Source organism: Larus michahellis, chromosome 14 (assembly GCF_964199755.1).
Source record: "Larus michahellis chromosome 14, bLarMic1.1, whole genome shotgun sequence".
In the NCBI taxonomy this organism is placed as follows: domain Eukaryota; kingdom Metazoa; phylum Chordata; class Aves; order Charadriiformes; family Laridae; genus Larus; species Larus michahellis.
In genome coordinates, this window is record NC_133909.1 from 13282439 (window position 1) to 13302645 (window position 20207).

General features: G+C 61.1%; 1 protein-coding gene across 4 annotated transcripts in view; it reads right to left on the reverse strand.

Moving 5' to 3' along the window:
* ARSG (arylsulfatase G) overlaps positions 1-20207 on the reverse strand; it is a 27839-nt gene continuing 7632 nt past the window's right edge. For 2 of the 4 annotated variants that reach the window (XM_074607448.1, XM_074607449.1), the window contains exons 2-12: positions 19437-20199; positions 18929-19116; positions 17830-17877; positions 17638-17749; positions 17209-17346; positions 14155-14348; positions 13424-13504; positions 10004-10112; positions 5371-5491; positions 950-1040; positions 1-630 (exon numbers count right to left, since the gene is read on the reverse strand). In XM_074607448.1, the coding sequence (XP_074463549.1) occupies positions 296-630; positions 950-1040; positions 5371-5491; positions 10004-10112; positions 13424-13504; positions 14155-14348; positions 17209-17346; positions 17638-17749; positions 17830-17877; positions 18929-19116; positions 19437-19633 (1614 nt within the window). In that variant the 5' untranslated portion in view covers positions 19634-20199 and the 3' untranslated portion in view covers positions 1-295. Of the gene's footprint in view, positions 631-949; positions 1041-5370; positions 5492-10003; positions 10113-13423; positions 13505-14154; positions 14349-17208; positions 17350-17637; positions 17750-17829; positions 17878-18928; positions 19117-19436; positions 20200-20207 lie in introns of all 4 variants that reach the window. The other 2 variants (XM_074607445.1, XM_074607447.1) reach the window with 1 other exon arrangement.

Here is a 20207-nt window from a genome sequence, read left to right on the forward strand (position 1 = left end):
CACAGAAGGTAGTTTTAATCCAAGACCTGGCTCTCTCTCAGCTAAAGAGCCCTACAAAAAGCCTGTCTCCTTCCGTGTGCCCAGAGCCACCAGTGCCCTGCTCTGCCGGGCTGAGGGTCCTGCTCTGCAGCAGAGGGGACCCTCTGCTCACCCAGACCCACGACTAACTCACCTCCCGGCTTCACCGCAGCCTCCCGCCCTCTCCTCCGTGGCCAACTGTCGTGCCTGTTGGCTCCACGAGTCCCGTTCGCACAAACCAGACTGGGGGAAAGGAGCAGCCTGAGCAATTATTTGCCTAAAGACAAAGCCGCACGGCTCTTCTTTCCGTGCCATGGTCCAACGCGGCAGCGTGAGTCCCGGGCGCTTGGCATCGGCAGGCCACGTGCTGCGCGTTGCAGCAGGGAGTCACGGCCGGGTCTTTGGAGTAATCTGCAACCGAGACGTTGTCTGTTGCGATGTCCTCCAGAGCCTGGGCGTAAGCCCTGCTGATGGCAGGCAGCACTGCCTGATACTCTCTGGATGCCACGTCCAAAGGCTCCTGCTCCTGGATATCGCGATCCAGATTGAAAATGAGGGGCGGCTGGTGATGCTCAGCTGGCCCAATGCTCCCATCGCACGCCATCGCCCCTCCTAGGGAGGAAACAAGGGAAAAACACCGGAGTCCCAGGCTCTCCAGGGATCACCTCTGTATTCTTCACCCATCCGTGATGTCCCAGTCCCACCGTGTCCCCGCTTTGGGAGCCCGGGTCCTGCTGCTTGTCCGAGAGTGCTTCTGAGGGCAACAACCCCGGGCTGCAACGCCCATCACACAGACACAGGGGGGCACAAACCTCGCTGGGTTTGCTCTTGCTTGAATTAACGTGAGTTGCTTTTTACCTGTATCTGCAGGGAAGCAAGAATTCCAGATTTTTTTCCCCAGACTTTAGGATCCCTGTAAGGGACACGGTACCTGTGGTGTAAAACGCCTTGTACTGAGCCAGCCGGAGCGCCTCTATCTCGCCGTCCTTCCCAGCCGCCCCACTGTTGGGGTGCAGCAGAACCTGAAGGAAGAACAGAAAAGTGCCCGTCAGCCCATTGCAGAGCTCTGTGAAACCCGCTCCCCCTCAGACGAGACCACGTCCCACCCGTGCACACCTTCAGAGACACCATTTAGCCCCTGGACTCAGCAACCAACCGAGTTTTCCTTGCTGAAGGGTGGGGTGACAGCAAACGGGCACCGGGAAACACCGGCATCTCTCCGTGCCTTCCTGGCCCTGCCTGCAGGACCCCCTGCATTTACCTCCCCAGACCAATTCTACTGCGAGAAGGGGATCCCCGAGGTGCGGGGGCTTTCAGCAGAGCAGGGCGGAATATTCCGGAGCCGGGATGGTCTCAGGTGCTCTATGTCGCCCACCGCCGCCCCGCACAGAGACACCCATCTCCCTCGGCGCTCACAGCTCAGCAGGTGGCAGGGACATCGGAGGGAGCCGACTGGTGTCCCGGGGCCAGCAGCGAGCCGGGGGTGAGCTCATGCGAAGCGGAGACTGCGCGGGTAGGTGAGGTGCTGGAACATCCCTCCCGGTCCGTCTCCGCCGCTGACTCACCCCGCTGTGCGAGCGCTCCCTGCCCTGACAACAGCCCCCCCGGCACGAGGAATGGGGGTGAGGAGGAAGGGAAGGAGGGAAGGGTGGGTCGAATCTCTCCCTTTCGGTATTTAGGACACTTGGTCCACACAGGACGACTGCTTTGGCACACGGGAGCGAGGAGACAAGTGAGCGGGACGGTTCCAGCGGGCTCATCTGTCAGATAATATCTGCCGCGGAGCCAATGGCTTCATTGAGGGATGAGTCACTCAAGGTTTCCTCCCTGGGAATTGAGTTTAAAAGTGATTCAAGAAATTTCCACTGTGCTAAAAATCAGAAACATCTGCCGGAGTTGTAGGCAGCTGCGGTGCCAAGTTTAGCAACAGCGTTCGCAGCTGATGAGCGCAGTAACGCCTTAGCAGGTGCCCGGCGCGGAGCCCTGCTCCGGCACGCAGCACCCCCGGGCACCCCTGTACCCGCCAGGGGTCAATCCTGCGCCACCTGCTCTGGATGCGGCTGCCGACTCCGGGGGGCGGTTGGTAACTCATCCAAGAAATGCCAGGATTCAAGGTGAGGGGTGATTTCCAAATGTTCTCGGTTTCCTTTATTGCCCTCCGTTGCAAGGTAAATTAAAAAAAAAAAAAATTCTCCTTCTGGCATTTGCTTAAAAAATCACGTTCTAGGGAAAAAACTTAAGGGTGTAAAGTGGAAGAGGTGGTGCAGAGCAAGCCTGCTGCAAGGAGGAAACCCCTGCTACAGAGTCCCCTTGTGCTGATGCTCCTCGGTCAGAATAAAAGAGCTCCAAAGCAGAAATCAGCAAATATTCAAGGGCCTGTGGAGCCACGGTACCAGGAACTGAGCCAGTTTTCTGCTTCCAGCCCCGAAGCTTTGCCCACCCCCTGTCGCCAGCCAGTGTTACCTTCGGCAGTGCCGCTGGGATGCTGCCGTCGCGGTGCAAAGGCTCAAACCCCCCTCCCTCCCAACCAGCACCTTCCCAAACCCGCCTCCTAAATCCCCACACTGAGAAATTCTACTATAATTTATTGCATAATTAAGGAGCTTGTTTCAATTGAGCCCTTTCAAGAAACATTCCCAGGTCTGCAAGCCGCCTAATGATCTTTGACTTTGTTATTTTAATTTAACAAAAAAAAAAAAAAAAAAAAAAACAGAAAAGGGAGGAAAAAAGCCTCTTCTCCCCAGAAAACCTGTCTGAACTGGGTGCTCCGGGCTGTTTGCACAAGCGAGCAAGCGCAGGGGGAGCAGGCGCGGGCCCCTCTGCCGTTAAGCTCATGGAAAGAGCTCGTTTCTCTGACACTCGTACCCTTGACACGTTTTGTAGGATGTGTTTATTTTTACTGTAAACAGCCTTCGCTTCAAGCAGGACCTTGGCATCGCCCCAGCCCCAGCCCAGGTTGTGCCGCTGCCGGGTGCTCAGGCCGGGGACCCTCAGCTGCCCTGGGGACCCCCGTTAGGAGGGAGTCATCGGTGGCGGTGGGGTGAGCAAAGGAACCGCTTTCAGGAGCGTTTGTGTCAAGGAAAACCCTGAAACATCAAAGCGGGGGACACAGTTGCCATCTCGCAATCGGGAGACGAAAGGCAGGCGCCAAGAGGGGAGGGAGCGGGGACAGGCGCTTGCTCCCCATGGCCCCGCGGGGCTGGAGCGGGCGGGCGCTGTGTGTCCCCCCCAGGGTCACCCTGTCCCCCGGCAGCGTGGGCAGATGGATGGCATCCCCCGGGGATGCCCACCCCGCTCATGGTGTCGGGTCGGGCAGGAACAACCCAGCTGTGCCCCCGGGCTCCCAGCCCTGCAGGGGTTAATTCACCCCCACAGCAGCACAACCCCCGCAGAAAAGCAGAGGGTGATGCTGGGGAAGCCTGGGGTAGTGCCTGCTTTTAGCTCGGGACGTTATTCCTTGGTCTGAAACATGCGGGAATGGCTGGCATGGGCTTGTGCCCCTCCACTGCGCCTCGACGCCCAGCAAACCATCGCTCCCAGCAAACCATGGTTCCCAGGAAACCATCACTGCCGGCAAACCATGGTTCCCAGCGAACCATCACTGCCGGCAAACCACCGCTCCCAGCAAACCATCACTGCCAGCAAACCATGGTTCCCAGCAAACCATGGTTCCCAGGAAACCATCACTGCCAGCAAACCACCGCTCCCAGCAAACCATCACTGCCAGCAAACCATGGCTCCCAGGAAACCATCACTGCCAGCAAACCATGGTTCCCAGGAAACCGTCACTGCCAGCAAACCATGGTTCCCAGGAAACCATCATTCCCAGGAAACCATCGTTGCCAGCAAACCATCGTTGCCAGCAAACCATTGCTCCCAGCAAACCATCACTCCCGGGAAACCATCACTGCCAGCAAACCATCGCTCCCAGCAAACGATCACTCCCAGGAAACCATCACTGCCAGCAAACCATCGTTGCCAGCAAACCATCGCTCCCAGCAAACCATGGTTCCCAGCAAACCGTCACTGCCAGCAAACCATGGTTCCCAGCAAACCATCGTTGCCAGCAAACCATCGCTCCCAGTAAACCATGGTTCCCAGCAAACCATCACTGCCAGCAAACCATGGTTCCCAGGAAACCATCGTTGCCAGCAAACCATCGCTCCCAGCAAACCATGGTTCCCAGCAAACCATGGTTCCCAGGAAACCATCACTCCCAGCAAACCATCGTTGCCAGCAAACCATTGCTCCCAGTGAGCCATCGTTGCCAGCAAACCATTGCTCCCAGTGAGCCATCGTTGCCAGCAAACCATGGTTCCCAGTGAACCATTACTCCCAGCAAACCATGGTTCCCAGTGAACCATTACTCCCAGCAAACCATGGTTCCCAGCAAACTGCCCATCCCCTGGTGCCGGCACCACACACATGCAGGAGAAGAGGGTTAATCCAAGGAGCACAGCGGAGCGCGCTGGCCGCAGCCCATCCGCTTCCTCGCTTCATCTCACGGTTCAGCGAGGGTTCCGTAAATACGAAGCAAATACCAAAACCCTGATGGACGCAGAATGCAAATCCAAGATCCCCGCTGGGAGCTGGCTCGTGGTGCTCGCAGGAGGGTGGACTTGAAAAGCAAAATCAGGCTTTATCTGTGGGACTGCTATTAAAGCCATTTTTTTATTTATTTTCTTGTTCTTTTGGTTCTGCAAAAATCTTGTGCAACTCAGAGAAAAATGTATTGCCATACTGCTTGTCCTGCTAACTGCGTTTTTTTAGGCTGAAAGGAGCTGTCAGCAGCTCCTTTTGTCTGGGCAGAGCTGCAGGGGACGGGGCGGGCTGCCCCGCTTGAACACCAGTAACGGGCACGTTCCCCAGCCAAGGAGCTGGGAGAAGGAGGGTTTCGTTATGTCCCGACCTGGCGAGATAAATAAAGTGGATACAACCAGGTCCGAGCCCCTGGGATCTTTCGTTTCCCATGCTGGCTACCTCTTGCAGTTGGAGAGGAGACACAGTGCGCACCCCCCGGGACAGGGGGCACAGCCCTGCCATGCGCGGGAGGGCATGCCCAGGCATTTTCATCCCAGATTTATGAAGGGAGCATTTCTCTTAGCTAAGACAACTCTTTGCTAATCCAAAGGCCCTTTTACCCCCGTACCCCAAGCCTCGGGGCAGCACCCGGCCGTCTCTGTCCTCCTCCTCCTCCTCCTCCTCTGGACCGGGGGACGATGCTCCCGAGGATCTGCACCCGCCAGCTCCGAGCCTTTCTGCCCCCCGCTTACCTGCTGCAGCTCAGAGGCGGTGGGACCTGCTCTCAGGAGGGGGATGTCACTGGGGGGGGGGCGGGTGGCTCTGCCTTACCTTGTGCCCCACGTCCGACCACCCAAAGAGAACCGGGGACACGTCCACGCCGTCGAAGCGTCTGTTCGGGGGCAGCGCTGCCCCAGCCAGGGCCACCAGCGTGGGGAAGACGTCCAGGGTGCTGGGGAAAGAGGTGGCTTTCATCAGAGCGAGGAGCGAAGGTCCCCGGAGGGTCCCCCCAACCCCTCCCTGCACCCTGCCGCCCTTTGCTCAGGGGGCACTCGGTGCGCTGATGGCAGGGGAGTGCTTTAAAGGGGTGGGGTGGGGGGAACCAGCCACTTCCCAGCACCCATCCCAACAGCTGAGCTCTGCGGAAAAGGTTAAAAACGGCTTCCAGCAGCAACTCGGCCCCGGCAAGCCCTCGCCTCGCACACCTCCCACCCCGGCGCGGCTGCTCGCCAGGCGCTGCGGGTTCAGCCAGCATCTGCCGCCCCCCCAAACCCCACACCCGCGGGGCAGCCCCCTCCCGCCCTCCCGTCGTGTCGTCCCCCCCGGGTTCCCGGGACACACGGGGAAGGCAGCAGGTCACCCTCTGGAGAAAGTGCTAGCACAGGGACTTTTTACGCCAATGACAGCAAATCCCGTCGCCCCAGGAAAATGTGGTCTCGCTTTTGCATGGCGCAGCACGAGCCGTCGCAGCCAGAATGGAAAATGAGAGCGGTGCTATTTTGTGCGCTCCCACCAAAACGCCCGTCAGCATTTCCACCGTAAACCTCTCGGGTTTTTCAGGGGCCTCAGCCACAAAAGAGCCGCCCGGGGCTCACCCTCGACTGCCACCCGGTGCGGGGGGATGCAGGGAAGGAGCGGGCGACTCGGTGTCCCCCCGGCCCCGTAGGGGTGCAGAAGGGGAGAGTCTCTGCTCTGCCGCCTGCTGCCCGTGGCCCCAGGGCCAGAGCTCGGCCACGGCGATTCCCCACGCACCGGCACGTCCCCACGGCGCAGAGCGACCACAGGTCGAGCATTGTCACTAGTGGGCTGCGATGGGGACCGCCTGGCTCTGCCACCAGCCCCTTGAGAGCCTGGGCACGGGCCACATTGCCCAGCAGGGTCTGGGCTCGATTCCATTGGGATGGGGGACAGCCAGCTCGCAGCCCCCACGTCTCACCCCCACCTCCCCTGTCCCGCTGCTGCGAGGCACAGGTGTCCGTCCCCCCTGCCACCACCCAGCGCATCCCTCCCTCCCGCAGACGTGGTCGCGGGGTGACCCCACACCTCTAAAAGGAACCACCTCGCAGCCGGGGTGTCCCACAGCCGTGGGGGACAGCGGGATGTCAGTGTGGCCAAGTGACACGCCACCGCGCTCCCTTCCCCAGGGGTGAGGCCATGGCATGGGAGCTGATGAGCCGGCAGAGCCACCGGTGCTGGGCGGCCGGTGGGGACTCAGCCCGCGTCCCTCGGCTGCAAAACCCTTGTGCCGGCAGCTCGGGGGGGCTGAAACCCCGGGGGCTCGGCTGGGGCAAGAAAATTGCTGGGGGAGGCAAAACCACCAGATCCCCCAAGCTGGGGGCACCCAGGGTGCTGCCGCGGTCCTGCCACCCCGGTCCTGCCACTGCCTTGCTCCCGCCTGGTGCGCGATGGCGGCTGCGTGAGCAGAGAGAGAAAAGAGCCCAGGGCTTAAGGGCCCCCCGTTCTCCCATTCAACGAGTTTTAATTTAGCTGCTAAGAGACAGCGAGAACAAATAAGAACAAACACTGCTGAGAGGCAGCCCCGGTACGGCACACTAGAAGAGACGGCCCCCGCTGCCAGGCCAGCCGGGAGGCGCCGAAAAAAATTCTGGCACATCCCTGCAGGCACCTCGTGGGGGGATCAGCCCGCGTCCACCCGAAACGGCAGCCGGGGGCAGGCCCCGGTCAGCGCGGTCCTGGTCCCGGGGTGCTCAGCACCCGTGGGATCTGGCCCCCAGCACGGCGCACGAGGATGCTCGCACGGTTGTACCAAGCGTCCCTGACCCAGAGGACGGGACCGCCGGAGACCGTCACTGAGGTGGGAGGACAACATGACCTCAAAGATCCCCTTGGACATGGGCAGACGTGCCCCGTGGAAAAAGGCGTGAAAAAATAGGATTTTGGTCAAAGTCGGCATCAAAGCAAAGGCCCCGCCAGCAGGCAGGTCCTGGAAGCCAAGCGGGGGAAGCCATGCTTGCAGGAAAAAGGGAAGCCATGCTGCCAACCCCCTGTCCAGGCCAAGAGAGGTTTAATAAATAAAGTCACTCCGGCGTCCTGCTGTCACCCCAAAAACCGAGGGAAAAGGGTCCGGCAGCGCCCGGGGCCGGGCAGGTCCCTGCCTGCTGCCGAGGGGCAGAGCTGCCCGGGGATGGCCATGAGCGTCCCGGGCAGGAGGGCGGCAGGCAGCACTGCCCTCCCCGGGGGCGGCGCGGTGCAGGCAGCTGCAGGCAGCTGAACCAGCTCTCCCCACACCCCGACCGGCTTGCCCAACCCGCCCAGCCCCACGCCGCCGGCACAGCTGGGGTGGTGCCATTTGCTTCTTCTTCACCACCCCACTGACCTATTTCTTCCGTGCCCTACTTTGGGTTGGGGCAAGGAAGGGCAGAAGCACGGCGGGTTGCTCCGACAATTAAATATAATTAAGAAAAGCCGACAAGGCAGTTTTCTGCTGAAACCAGCGTGCAGGTGCAGGTCTGCGGCGATGCATCAGCATTTCTCTGCTGGCTTCAGCTTCCCCGGCCCCCGGGCACGCTCACCCTCGCTCACCTCCGCTCCCTGTGCCGGGAAGGATGCGAAGCCAAGCGATGCCCGGGAGAGGCAGGGCGCAGGCTCTTGTCCCAGGCCGGGTGGCAAAGGCTGTCAGCATTTTCATAACCCCAGGGGCAGAAGGAGGCTCAAACGGGCGGTTAACGCCTGCCCTTGCCCAGCTCCTGCCCTTCCCGGGGGATCCCACCAGACGGGGGTCCCTCCTTGTATGCAGAGGACTCCCAGCCGCATCCGCACACAGATTTCGTTCCTTTCCCAACTTCTTGGTCTTCCCCATCAGCTGGGGGGACAAGCTTTCAACCGCCCTATTTCACATGCTCATCCTTTGAGGGATGTCCCCAAGGGTGACTCTAGGTGCAGAGAAAAGCCACCCGACCCGACACACTGCAAGCACCGAGCAGCCCCTGCCCTCCACATCCCTCCACGTCCCTCTGCATCCCCTGCCCGAGAGCTCAGGTTGTGGCTGGGACCACGGCGGTGGCACCCTTCTGAGCATGAGCCATCGCTCGCGTCCCCCAGGATGGCTCTGTGCCACCTGCCGAACAGAGGGCTGCCTCTCCCTGATGCCAGGGCATCATCCTGCACCAGCCCGGCATCACCCTGCACAGCTGGGCATGGACCCATGGCCGTGCCAGGCTGTGCTGGGGAGGACGCTGGGTTTGCTGTGACTTTTGGGGAGCTACAGAGACGCTTTCTGAGCGCCCAGTGTCCGGCAAAGCCTGTGCTGCTGCCGGCTTTCTCCATTTCTAGCTGTCCAACCTGCTGGACCGGAGCTGGGAAATGCAGGAGATAAGGTCTTCGAGGAGATCAAGGGAATGCCTGGGCTTGGCTGTGGCTGCGGGGGGACGAGGAGGCTGGTGGGACAGGGGGATGGGGACGGGCACTGAGCTGGGTGCCGGTCACTGCAGTACTGCCCCGGCCACCCGAGTGGGCACGGGCTGGCAGCCCTGCCCCGCGTCCCAGAGGTCGGTCCATCGCCCAGCGTGGCGGGGAAGGGTTTGGAGATGAAACCCAAGGGGTGCTGTGTGCGCCCCATCCCCTCCAGTGCCCAACTTCACGCCTTGAACCTTCCCCCGCTCGCAAAAATCCAGCTCCCAGAGCTGCCCTCAGGCCACATAAGTGGCTCCAGCTTATCTCAGGGACCTTAGAAACACCCAATGCCTCCTGGGGCCCACCAGCCAGAACCTGCTTCCAGCAGCTGGGAGACTTTCCCAACGCCCAGCAACCCTCCCAGCCCCACCATTGTGTGTTTCAAGGGATGAAAGGGGATGGGGCATCCCACCACGCCACCCCCAGCCCTGGCTGTGCCCCAGCCACTGCGTTTGCTGCAGAGGAGGGCTGTAAAGAGGGGTGCGAGTGCTGGAAGAAGAGGTGCAATGGCTGCATTAAGGACCCCTCCGCGGCGCGGGGTCCCGGCGAGGCGAGGAGCGGGAGGCAGCAGCCCTTCCCCTCCACTCTGGCTGGAAACAGCAGGAGTCACCGCGCTGCCTCCCAGCCCGGCCGCATCCTGCGCTGATTGCAAGCGCCATCTCTCCGGCCAGCCTTTCCCACAACCGCACCCTCCTCCACATAAAGCCATTCACAAACCACAAAGCCTAAGCCTGCTTCTTGGTGGAGAGAGAGAACATCGTCATCTTTTAATTATCGGGAGGCACTCAGCCACCGCGGGCAGGAGGCACACGGAGCCTGCTAACGCCAATCCACCAGCCTCACAAAAAGCCCTTTCAACTCCTCTTTGCTGAAGCATTAAGTCCTACGGCCTTGGGAGAGGACAAAAGGACGGAGTCTGGCACATGGCAGGCAACAACCAGCGCGGGCAGCTCCTGCTGCCAAAATCCACATCATCACCTGGGTCCCAGCACGGGGACGGTGAATCCTTCCAACTGCCCCGATTCCCGACGGGATGCGGCCGGGCTCCTACCTGAGCAGAGCGCGGCTCGTCCGCTTGGCAGGGATGCGGCCAGGCCAGTACGCCAGCGCCGGCACCCGGTGCCCTCCTTCCCAGGTCGTTTGCTTTGCCGAGCTCCCACCTGCAAGAGAAAAGGGCAGCGCTCAGCATCCTGCTGCCCAGGAGCTTTGCATCGACGGGAAAAACTCCTGACCCCGGAGTTTCCCTGGGAAAGGAACTACTCAGAGGCAGAGGTGGAGTAAATGACCCCAAAGGAGGGTGATTTCACTGGAGACGGAGCTGGGTCAGGGGAGGGAGAAGAGTTACAGGAGATTTTAAAAGTGGGGAAAAAGTTTGGCACTGCTTTGTGTTTCTCCTCTGCTCCAGCGAGTGACGAGAAACACGGCCAGCTCTGGAGCTGCCACATTTCCATCCACTTTTGATGTTGCGCGAGAATACAGAGCAGGTGGGAAATGTAGGAATTTATGCCAGGGGCTGCAAACAGCCCCGTGCACCAACAGCCCCCCAGCCTGCTGGAAACCCGCTTCAGTAAAAATACCATTCTGCTGCTAACCCTCCTGCCGGCTAATTTACCTGTTCAGTTGTTTCCCTGACATCATCCAAAACGCTCTGCCCTTGGGTTTAAAAAGCAGGGCATAAAGCACGGCATGAAGCACTGCCCAGTTCCTTCCTCCACCTGGGGATGCTGAGCACCAAAACGGGGATGCTGAGCAACAAAACGAGGGTGCTGAGCAACAAAATGGGACTACTGGGCGTCGAAATGGGTGGAAGGGTGTTAGAGAGCCTCTGCTTTGGCTGGAGCCCAAAGGGCCCCCGGCAGCCGGGGGAGGAAGGGGCTGGGAATGGGGCAAACAGAAAATCCCAACCCGATTCACTGAGCAAACTTCCCAGGCGCAGCCTTTGTCCGCCCGCCTTTCAGCGTGCGCATGGCAACGCCGCTCGCCCAAAGCCATTTCCTCCGGGCAGAGCCAAGAGAGAGGCGACGTCCCCGCTGCGGCGCAGCCACCCCACGCTCCTCCGCGCCCCTGCGCCGGTCCCCATCCCAGCCCGGCCTCTCCGGCAGTCACCGCCCGGTGCCACGGCCATCTGGGCTGATCCTGCGCTCCCAAGCGATGCCGCCGTACACACACCGGAGGAGGACACGTCTGGCGCGGATGCCGCTGCGATGGCAGCACCGGGAATAGTCCAGGGAAAAGGTTTTTGACCCCGCTGCCCGTCCTGGCAGCAAGGGACGGGCACGTCCTCAATCTCTCGCACTCCCCACCCAAACTTTCGGCATTTCCCCCGATGAACATCTCTCTGGGGCCCGAAGCGGTGGGACACTGCCAGCACCGGGGTCTCTTGTGGCTATTGGAAATGCGACAGTGCCTCTAACATGCATCACGTACGGCTTAAACACCTGAAGGGTCTCCCTTCAGACATCCTAGGAAATTATAGCAATTATAGCAATTAATATCAGTCCCCATCTCCTCCTGCCGGTGAGGCAGCTGCATTTCCAGGGCTTTCCCACGCGCTGTCGTGGGGTCTCCCGGAGGACAGCGGGTGGGTATTTCCCTCCAGCCACCCGAGTACCTCTGGCCGGGCAGGACGCTGGAGCTGCCTGTGAATGAGCTCTCATTGACATTTTGGGCAGTAAACGGGGCTGAAACACCCCAGACCCAACCAGGGCTTTTTCTCCAGAGCAGGGACGACGCAGCCCTGCTGCTGTGGGGACCATGGAGGCTGCGGCTTTCCAGGAAAGCTGAACTGAGCGCTCCTGTGCTGGGATGAAATCCCTGGTCCCACTCCCACCATGCAGAGCAAGTCCCCAGCACAGGGACACCAGGTCTGGAGCATTCCACACCCCTGGAAAGACCCAAACCTGCCTTAATACATGGCCAGCGTCACATCCCTGAAACGCGCATCTCCACCCCAGCACCTCCCTTGCTGGGCTCTTGGCCCCGAGGTGGGAGACGGGTTTTTGGGGAGGGCTGGGAGTGGCGGGAAGGTCCCCAACCGGAGAAGGGGGGTCAGCAGGTGGGGGATGTGCTGCTCTCTCTGAGTGAGGACCGACCCCAGTGACCACCCAAAATCAATGGAAAACATCCCTGGAATTCGGGTTGGACCCTAAACGGAAACGCCAAGCTACGTGAAATGTATAGAGCCCCGCGCAGCCTGTCCCCCCCCTGCCCTCCCGCTCCTCGGAGGGCTTTTCCCCCTGGGATGGGGTGGCCGAGCATCCCGCCCACCCAGCACCCATGCCGGCGGGTGTTTGCAGCGTTAGAGCAGCCGGCAGCAGACAGTAACGCTGGGCTGGCTTTCAAAACATCCGCGCAAGAACCGGGCGAGGGATTTCAGAAGTCATCCTTCCCGGCCGGTATTTACAGAGAGCTCGGAGAGCCCCCGCCAGCCCGACCTCCTCCCCAGCCTCACGCGATCGCCGGGGCTTGGGGCTGTTTTCGCAGGGCAGCGAGATGCTGGAAAGGGGCCGTGTTTTCCTAGCTTTGTTCCCGAACGCTGGACTGCCTGTACCATCTGCTCCAGCTTGTGACCGTCGGTTGCTCAAGAGCAACCCAGGTCGTCAGCAGGGTTTGTTTACTAAAAAAAAAAAAAAAAAATTAAAAAAAAAATAATTAAGGTTACAATTTCATCCGCGGGGCCAGCCGAAGGAAGGGCTCTGGGAAGGGGAAAGCGAGCCAGCCCGGCGGCAGCGTTTGCCCAGGGAAGCGGCCAGGGTTGCATGGCCGGGGTAGGTGTCAGGAAGCGGAGGAGGGAAAAGGCGCTGCCACCCGCGGCCCCTCGGCCGCCGCTCCCCCCGCCGCTGACCCCAAGCACAGAGGGGAACCGAGCCCGGCGCGCGTTTACACTGCGTAATACAAGCAGAAGTGGGAAACGCCTGACTCATGCGTGCTTCTGGCCGCTCCGGCTGAAATAAACCCACCGAGCAGATGGCTTGGCCGGAAAAAGGAGGAAAGGCAGAAAAAAAACCCCAACCCCAAAAAAACCCACCCCAACAACAAAACGGTGGAGAGAAAGAAAAGCAAAGTCCCACGGCGCAGGGCTGGGAGGGCTGGGGGGTGCTCTGCTCCGGACGGGACGGGGCTGGGGGTCCGGGGCTGCGAGACCTTGCCGGAGCCCATGGCCCCGGTGCTCGGATGGTTAGAGCATCCCATCTCCAAAACCAGCAGCCACTCGCCTCGAGCTCCGGGGTAATGGAGACTCGGGGGGGGGCAGCTCCCCCCAGCAGCAGTTTTAGCGTTAAACTTGACCGTTTGAAAGACAAAACTTATTCTGGGGTGTCTTCAAGGCGACACAGCCCAGGGCAGCAGCCAGCGGAAAGGCTGGGGGGTGAAATGCTCCCCACGTCCCCTGCCATGGGCAATGGAGGGTTTTGTGGAGCAGCCCCCCCTGCACCCCGAGGGCCAGGGAGTGTCCCCCACGCAGCCAGGTTACCTCGCTGCCGCTGCCAGGCCCCCACGAACGGCCCCAGGCGTCCTGCCAGCTCACACTTCTGCGCCCAGGGACCGTTGTCACCTGCAAGAGAAAGAAATGTCCCCATGAGCGACACCAGGACCGGGGGGCACCTCTGCAGTGGGGGGCGAGCAAGGACAAGTGACCCCTCCATCCCTCCTTCCCATCCCTGTGACGATTTCCCACATTAGCAAGAGCAGCGGGTTTGTTTCTTTTTATTTCTAAAAGTTTATTTTCAAGGGCCAGGGCTGCCCGAGTCCCGGGTGAGGGGCTGGAGTGGAGCTGGGGTGCGGGGGGGGGACGGCTGCCACCAGCTTTGGGCGCTAATAAGCGGTGGAGCAGTTCCTGTCGTCAGGAGCAAGACATCCTCATTAGGGAGGCTGCTCAGCGAGAGCGGATTTGGGCTTCTTAATGAATGAGGATTTGTGGTTTAATTAGGCACAGCCCTGCCGGTTCAGCCCCGTGGCCGGAGCGGGGTGGTGGGGTGGGCACCCAGCTGAGTGGCCGCGGTAGCCCAGGACCCCCGTCCCCACGATGTGGCAGCCCCGGCCAGCTCGGCCGCGGCTGCTGATCACTCCCCATCCACAGAACAGCCGGGAGCATCCAGGGCTGGGGACAAACACAGGTCCTGCCCCCCGCCACCCACGCACGCCCGGTGCCAGTGTCGCCACCGGCGTCATTCCCAGCCACTGCAGCCGTTTTTCCTGCTGTACCTGCGAACCACAGGAGCGTGTTGCCCTTTCCGTGGCTGTCGGCGACCTGCTTTATCCGTCCCACCAGGGCATCCATCTCGCTCAGGGAAGCTCCGTAGATGCCCCTGCCCGAGGCGGGGGGCGGCGGGGGGACCCCCAGTGGGACGTGCATATGGGCCAGCGCCAGGTAGAGGAAGAAGGGGCGTCCGCTGTCGCTGCGCAGGGAAGAGGGGGATCGTGTTCAGCCGGGTCGGGGAAGGGGAAGGTGGCGGCAGGAGGTCACCAGGGTGGTGGCACTGGGGACACAGAGCGGTGGCCTTTCCTCCCAGGAGCCCTGCAGCCACCCCTGCCTCTGCCGCAGCTCCCAGGGGAAAAACCATCCTGTGCGCATCGCCCAGCTGCAAACCCTCCGGGGACCCTCTCCCCTCGCAGGGGGGATGCTTGGCCCATCGTGAGCCACTCCCCCCCTGCTCCTGCTTAATCCTCTCCCCTTTGCCCACTGTCCTCCCATTTGGGATGAACTTGTCCCTTCCTCCATCTCCCGGCGTCCCCACAGCCAGCGGCGTGCCAGCCGCCAGCCAAACACCCGGCGTCGGTGCACCCCTGGCACCCACCCACCTCCCTCCCCTCTCTCACGGGGCCCGTTTTGGCCCTTCCTCCCCCTCCCCAGTGAGTGCTCGGTCCCCGCCGGGGATTTTAGCCAAGGATGAGCAGCAGAGGGATGCCCACGCCGACCCCGAGCAGCCCCGGACAGGGACCGCGGCACGTTCGCTCGCCGCGCACTGCCCCGCTGCCTGTTTGCTTTTAAATCATCAGAGGACATGTCCTGTTTTCTTGTTTACGGCTATATTTATCCCCTCCAACGAGGCCCGCTCTTCCTCAGGGACCTCGGAGGGGAAGGGTGGGATGGCGAGCGACGGGGAGGGGCCGGATCCCGGGGACGTGCCCCAGCCCGCGCACGCCCCCGGCTCCGGCCGCCCCATCGCTGCCTCCAGAAAGCTTTGGGGGCCCTTCCGACGTGCGTTTCGACACTTCCTTCCTTTACCCGTCACCCACCTGGGGATGGAAAATGAGTAAATCCCATCCCGCCCGGAGCTGCCGCATCCTTCCCCGGCGGCGCTGGATGCCCTTGAAGGGCTGTGTCCCCCGTCACCCTGCCCAGCCCCTGCAGGGTGAGGGGGGTCAGGGGGCGCTGATGCATCCCTTGCAAGTCGCTGCTGAAAAAGACTACACAGCGCCTTTCCTTTTGGGATGTCAAAGATCCTGGAGCGGGGAACGCTGCTTCCCCCGGCATGCATCCCACCGGGAGCACCGGGTGGACTCCAGCATCCAGACAGACTCATGACCACGGTGCTCCCGCTTGCTTTTCACATCGACATTTCAGAATTTTCCCGAAAATTGAGCAAACATTTAATCAATAACTTAAGACAAACGTCCCTGACTTTTGCTCCCACGTTCACTCTAAGTGTCCCGAACAGAGCCAAGTCCCGCTGCCACAAATTGCTCAACCTTGACACGACTGGTTAAAAAAACACCGAGATGGCAAATCCAGTGTTCTTTTGTTGCCCCATAATGGATGAGTCAGGCAGAGGAAAACTGGAATAAGCCATCAAAGAGAAGGAGAGAAAAGGCAGGCACCTGCTTAATCCTGTTCTCCATGAACGCAGATAACCCCAAAAACACTACTGGGAGTTTAAAGGTTTTTCCTACTAACCCAGAGCTCACCCACTTGGTTTCACAGCCTGACAGCATCCTCGCAGCCCGCAGGGAGGGATGGCGGCTGCCCTGCAGCCCGCGGCCCGGTGCCCTCCAGCCCCGTTACAGGCACGCACCCCGACCGCGCGGCCCGGCCACGCTGCGGCCGATTCTTGGTACCCAAAGGGGATAAACTACAGGTATTTTGTGCACAAAACAGTACCCAGGCTTATAAGGAGCCATTTCCGCACAGGCTGCTCCCTGCCCAGCCCTTTTTTTTTCCCCAAAACCTCTCCTCAAGCGCACCCACAGGACCCCCCCGCCGTGACCCTTCCCCGGGTCTGTGTTATCCCTGGATGCAGGTGCGGGATGGGCTCTGACGGCTGCCCGGCAGCGCATCCCCTCCTCGCGCTGCAGGGAGGCGTTTTGCAAAGTCACAGCTCATAATCCGCCGATAATAGGGATTAAAATTACACAACCCATCAGCAGGGCTGCGGGCTCGTTGTCTCGGAGGAGCCGCTTTGCCCCTCGGGAAGAGCACGCCCGGGCTCCTCGTGTCCCCGCACGGCTGGGGACAGCAGGCCCTGAAGCCCAGGGTCCAGCAGTTTATCCCCAAAATGGAGCAAACCCCATGGACAGGGTGGGTTTAAACACCCCCGGGTGCTGTCCTGGTCCCAACGCCGGAGCTGCCGTGGGCACCAGCTGCCACCAGCACCCGCACCGCCTGGCAGAGCCACCCCGTGCCACCGCAAAGACGGAGGGATGGAGGACAGAGGGATGGCAGCGTTTCCCTCCCTGTCTACCATCCCCACTAGCCAGGATCTCGCTGCGCGTTGCCCCCGGGAAGGAGGCACAGCCCAGATCAAAGGCTTGGACTTTCCTTGTAAATGGTGGTTTTAAACACACACTCCTTTAGAGGAGACGCACCCGAAGGCTTCCACAGCAAGCCCTGCAGGACACAGGTGACAGCCTCGGTGGCTTCTCCCTTCCGCAGTGGACTGGGAAGCCAAGCCATGGAGCCCCCAGATCTGCTCCCCAAAACCACGGGGCAACACCTGTCCCCCCCAGCATCACACCAACACCAGCCCCCGCCGGGCTCCCAGCTGGAGCTGCTTGGCTTTATCCACCCTGCAGCATCCGCTGCGGGACGGGCACGGCCTGAGCCTTGCAGATCCCGATCCAACAGCCAGATCCTGCTCTCGCACGTGGCAGAGCTCGAGGACAAACCAGCTGTGGCGGGAAGCAGCCACGAAACCCCTCTGGCTCCGCAGGCCGGGGGAAACAGCCCTGGGGACACCCCGCGGCAGGAGCAGAAGACGCTTGTGGTGACCCAAGAGCTCTGCCAGCGAAGGGGATGGGGGACGGGGGGTGGCACCTCACCTGGCCTGCCGGATGAACCGCGCTGCCTCCTCCGCGTAGCGCGCTGCCAGGCTGCTGAGGTTGACGGGCTGCTGGACGATGGCAAGGTTCTCGAAGAGAGGAAGGGCCACCTCCGTGTAACAGTCCTTCCTCGCCACCCTGCTGGGAAGAAGCCATCCCACGCTCATCACCGGCACGGGGACCGGTGTGGCAGCAGGCGCGGAGCCCGGCTGGTCTCCTGGCTTCGCGGAGAGGCGCAGCCGAGGTGGGGAGCAAAAAGGGAACGATGCTCTGGGGACCGACCCACCCCCCCGACCTGCACCCTGCTGCGGGGTCCGTGGGGGGAAAAAGCGGGTGCACAGGGAATAGGGGGAGGTGACCACAGCAAAGGGCAGCTCTCGGGGCTGGGGGTCCCGGTGACAGCACTCAATGCCCCCCGCGCCCCCGTACCTGGTAGCTGCGCCGTGCCACGGGCAGGGCGGGCAGGGCGGCAAGTTGTAGCCGGGGGTGTCCGTGCAGCCCATGTCATGGCTATAGGGGATCCCAAAGTAGTAGTCGAAGCCTGAAGGGCAAGCGAGGGTGTTGGCGGGGACAAGGTGGTCGCGGGACACTCGGTTCGTCCCCCCCAGTGCAGCCCCTTACCGCGGAAGCTGGGGTGATGGCGGCTGTGGTGTCCCAGGTGCCACTTGCCTGTGTGGAAGCCACAGAACATCATTTCAGAGGTTAACGCAGCTACAGCTGCCACCAGCCATCCCCCATGAGGTGCCCGCAGCGCCGGGGGCTTTAATCTAGCAACAAGAAAGGCGACTTGTTTGTGCTGGCCGCGTTATCAGAACGCCTTTTCTTTTTTTTTTTGCAGAAACTCAGAAAAAATGCGTAAGGTATCTCGTGCCTGTGCAAACCGACCGTCTCCAGCCTTAAAAGGCTCTTTCACGCGTTTGTGTTCAGACGAGACGACTTTGTAACCCCTCTCAAACAACCAGCTTCATTCTCTGACCTCCGTCACGCGCTTGCTCCCACCGAATGCGCTGAACGGAGAGGGAGAACGGCAAAAACTAACGGGGAATGCAGCAACCGAGGCTCTTCTGCCAGCACAACGTGCACTAGCAACAGCAGCTGCAGGTGCGAAGGGCTCGCTGCCAGCGGGGTCTCTGCAGAAGGGGGTCCTGCAGTGACCGGAGGGTGCCCAAAGCCACGGGGCCAGCGGCACCCACTGTCCCGACCAGTACCAGTGGCATCACACCAGTATGGGATGCGGGAGGGCAGACCTGCTCTGCACCATCACGTTTGCTAAGGAAAACCTGGTGCATTCCTTATGAGGTGAAGCAATTAGAGCCTAAATGGAGAATAGGCAATATCGTATGATTGAAAATCAAGATTTTAAGCTTTGAGGTGCAAAATCTCTCCCACATGATCATAGAATCATAGAACAGTTCAGGTTGGAAGGGACCTTAGAGATCATCTAGTCTCACCCCGCTGCCATGGGCAGGGACACCTCCCACCGCCTCATCCAGCCTGGCCTCGAACCCCTCCGGGGATGGGGCACTGACAACTTCCCTGGGCAACCTGTTCCAGCGCCTCGCCACCTTTAGACTTTAGATTTTAGACTTTTTAGATCCTTTAGACTTTCCTTTAATTACCGGCTTTTCACCTAACAACCCGCGGGGAGGGACATGGGCATCTTTGTCCCCCTACCGCTGTCTCCCCTCCCCAGAGGCCCCCGCGGCCCGGCAGGCGTTACCTATAGCCCCCGTGCTGTACCCAGCCTCCCGCAGGACCTCGGCCAGGGTGGTCTCGTTCAGGGGGAGGCCGCCAACTGACGTGACGGCGAAGTTGTGGGTCACCCCGTTGCGCGCCCCGAGGCGCCCGGTGAGCAGAGAGGCGCGGGATGGGGAGCAAGTGGAGGCAGCCGAGTGGAAATCCACGAACCTAGGAAACAAAAGGACCCTTCACTCGCAAGCCCCTGCGTGGTCTAACGCTGCCCTGTCCCCCCCTGCTCCCCTGCATGTGTCCCCTTCTGCCCCAGGGATGAGGGTCTGGGGCGGGGGACGAAGCTCACAGGTCCCAGTAGGATGGATGGACCTGCACCCCGAGGCGCTGAGCTCTGGGTGCCCCCCCCCACGCACCCAAAACCACATCAGTGAAACCCCCTCTGCCTGCTGGTCCCCGCAGGAGTGAAACCCCCTTTGCTGCAGGACAGAGTGACCAGGGACGCTTGGAGAGGGTGGGGGAGCGGGGACAGACATTACCTTGTCCCTTCGGCTGCCAACTCATCCAAATGCGGGGTCTCCTTCGTCTCCGCCCAGTTGGCCCCAAGATCCCCCCAGCCCACGTCATCTGCCAGAATGACGATAAAGTTGGGCTGCCCGTAGGCTGCTCGGGGAGCCGAGAGCCCCGCCAGCGCCGCGGCGAGCACTAGCACCACCCGCGGGGAGGGGGTCCCCATGGTGCCACACGTCCCCTCCCACCCGCGCCGGGTCACCGGCAGCTTCGTCTTCCCTAAACTCCCTCTGCTGTGTCCCCACGGACGCAGCTGAGCTCTCCACGGGCCCTCGCAGCGATGCCAACGTCCCCTCCTTGCTGCCCCCGCGGGGCCGGGGGGTCTCGGTTCGCTCCCTTGGCTGCCGACCGAGCTGCAACCTCTCCTCCGCCTTTCACACCCAGGCACAGCCGATATTCCTGAAACATGCGCCAGCAAAGGTGTTATTCTTAGAAGTCAAAAACACCCTTTGAAGTCACTGTCACCCTATTTTTAACTTTCCTTCCTTCCTGGTAAATATCTAATTAGACACCAAACCAAAGCGGTATTTTTCCCTCCAGAAGCGTGCTCGAGCTGCGGCTCCTCTCCCCTCGCCGCAGCTGGGGGGATGTTCGCATCCGACAAACAGCTCTTTCCCTGGAGACCTGCTCCTCGGAAGCGCTGGCCACCCTTGTTTCAGGCAGATGAATAACGGCCGTGGCTCTGCTGGTGACTCTCAGACCGTCCTTCACCTCGCACGGTGACAGCATCCCCTGTGCGA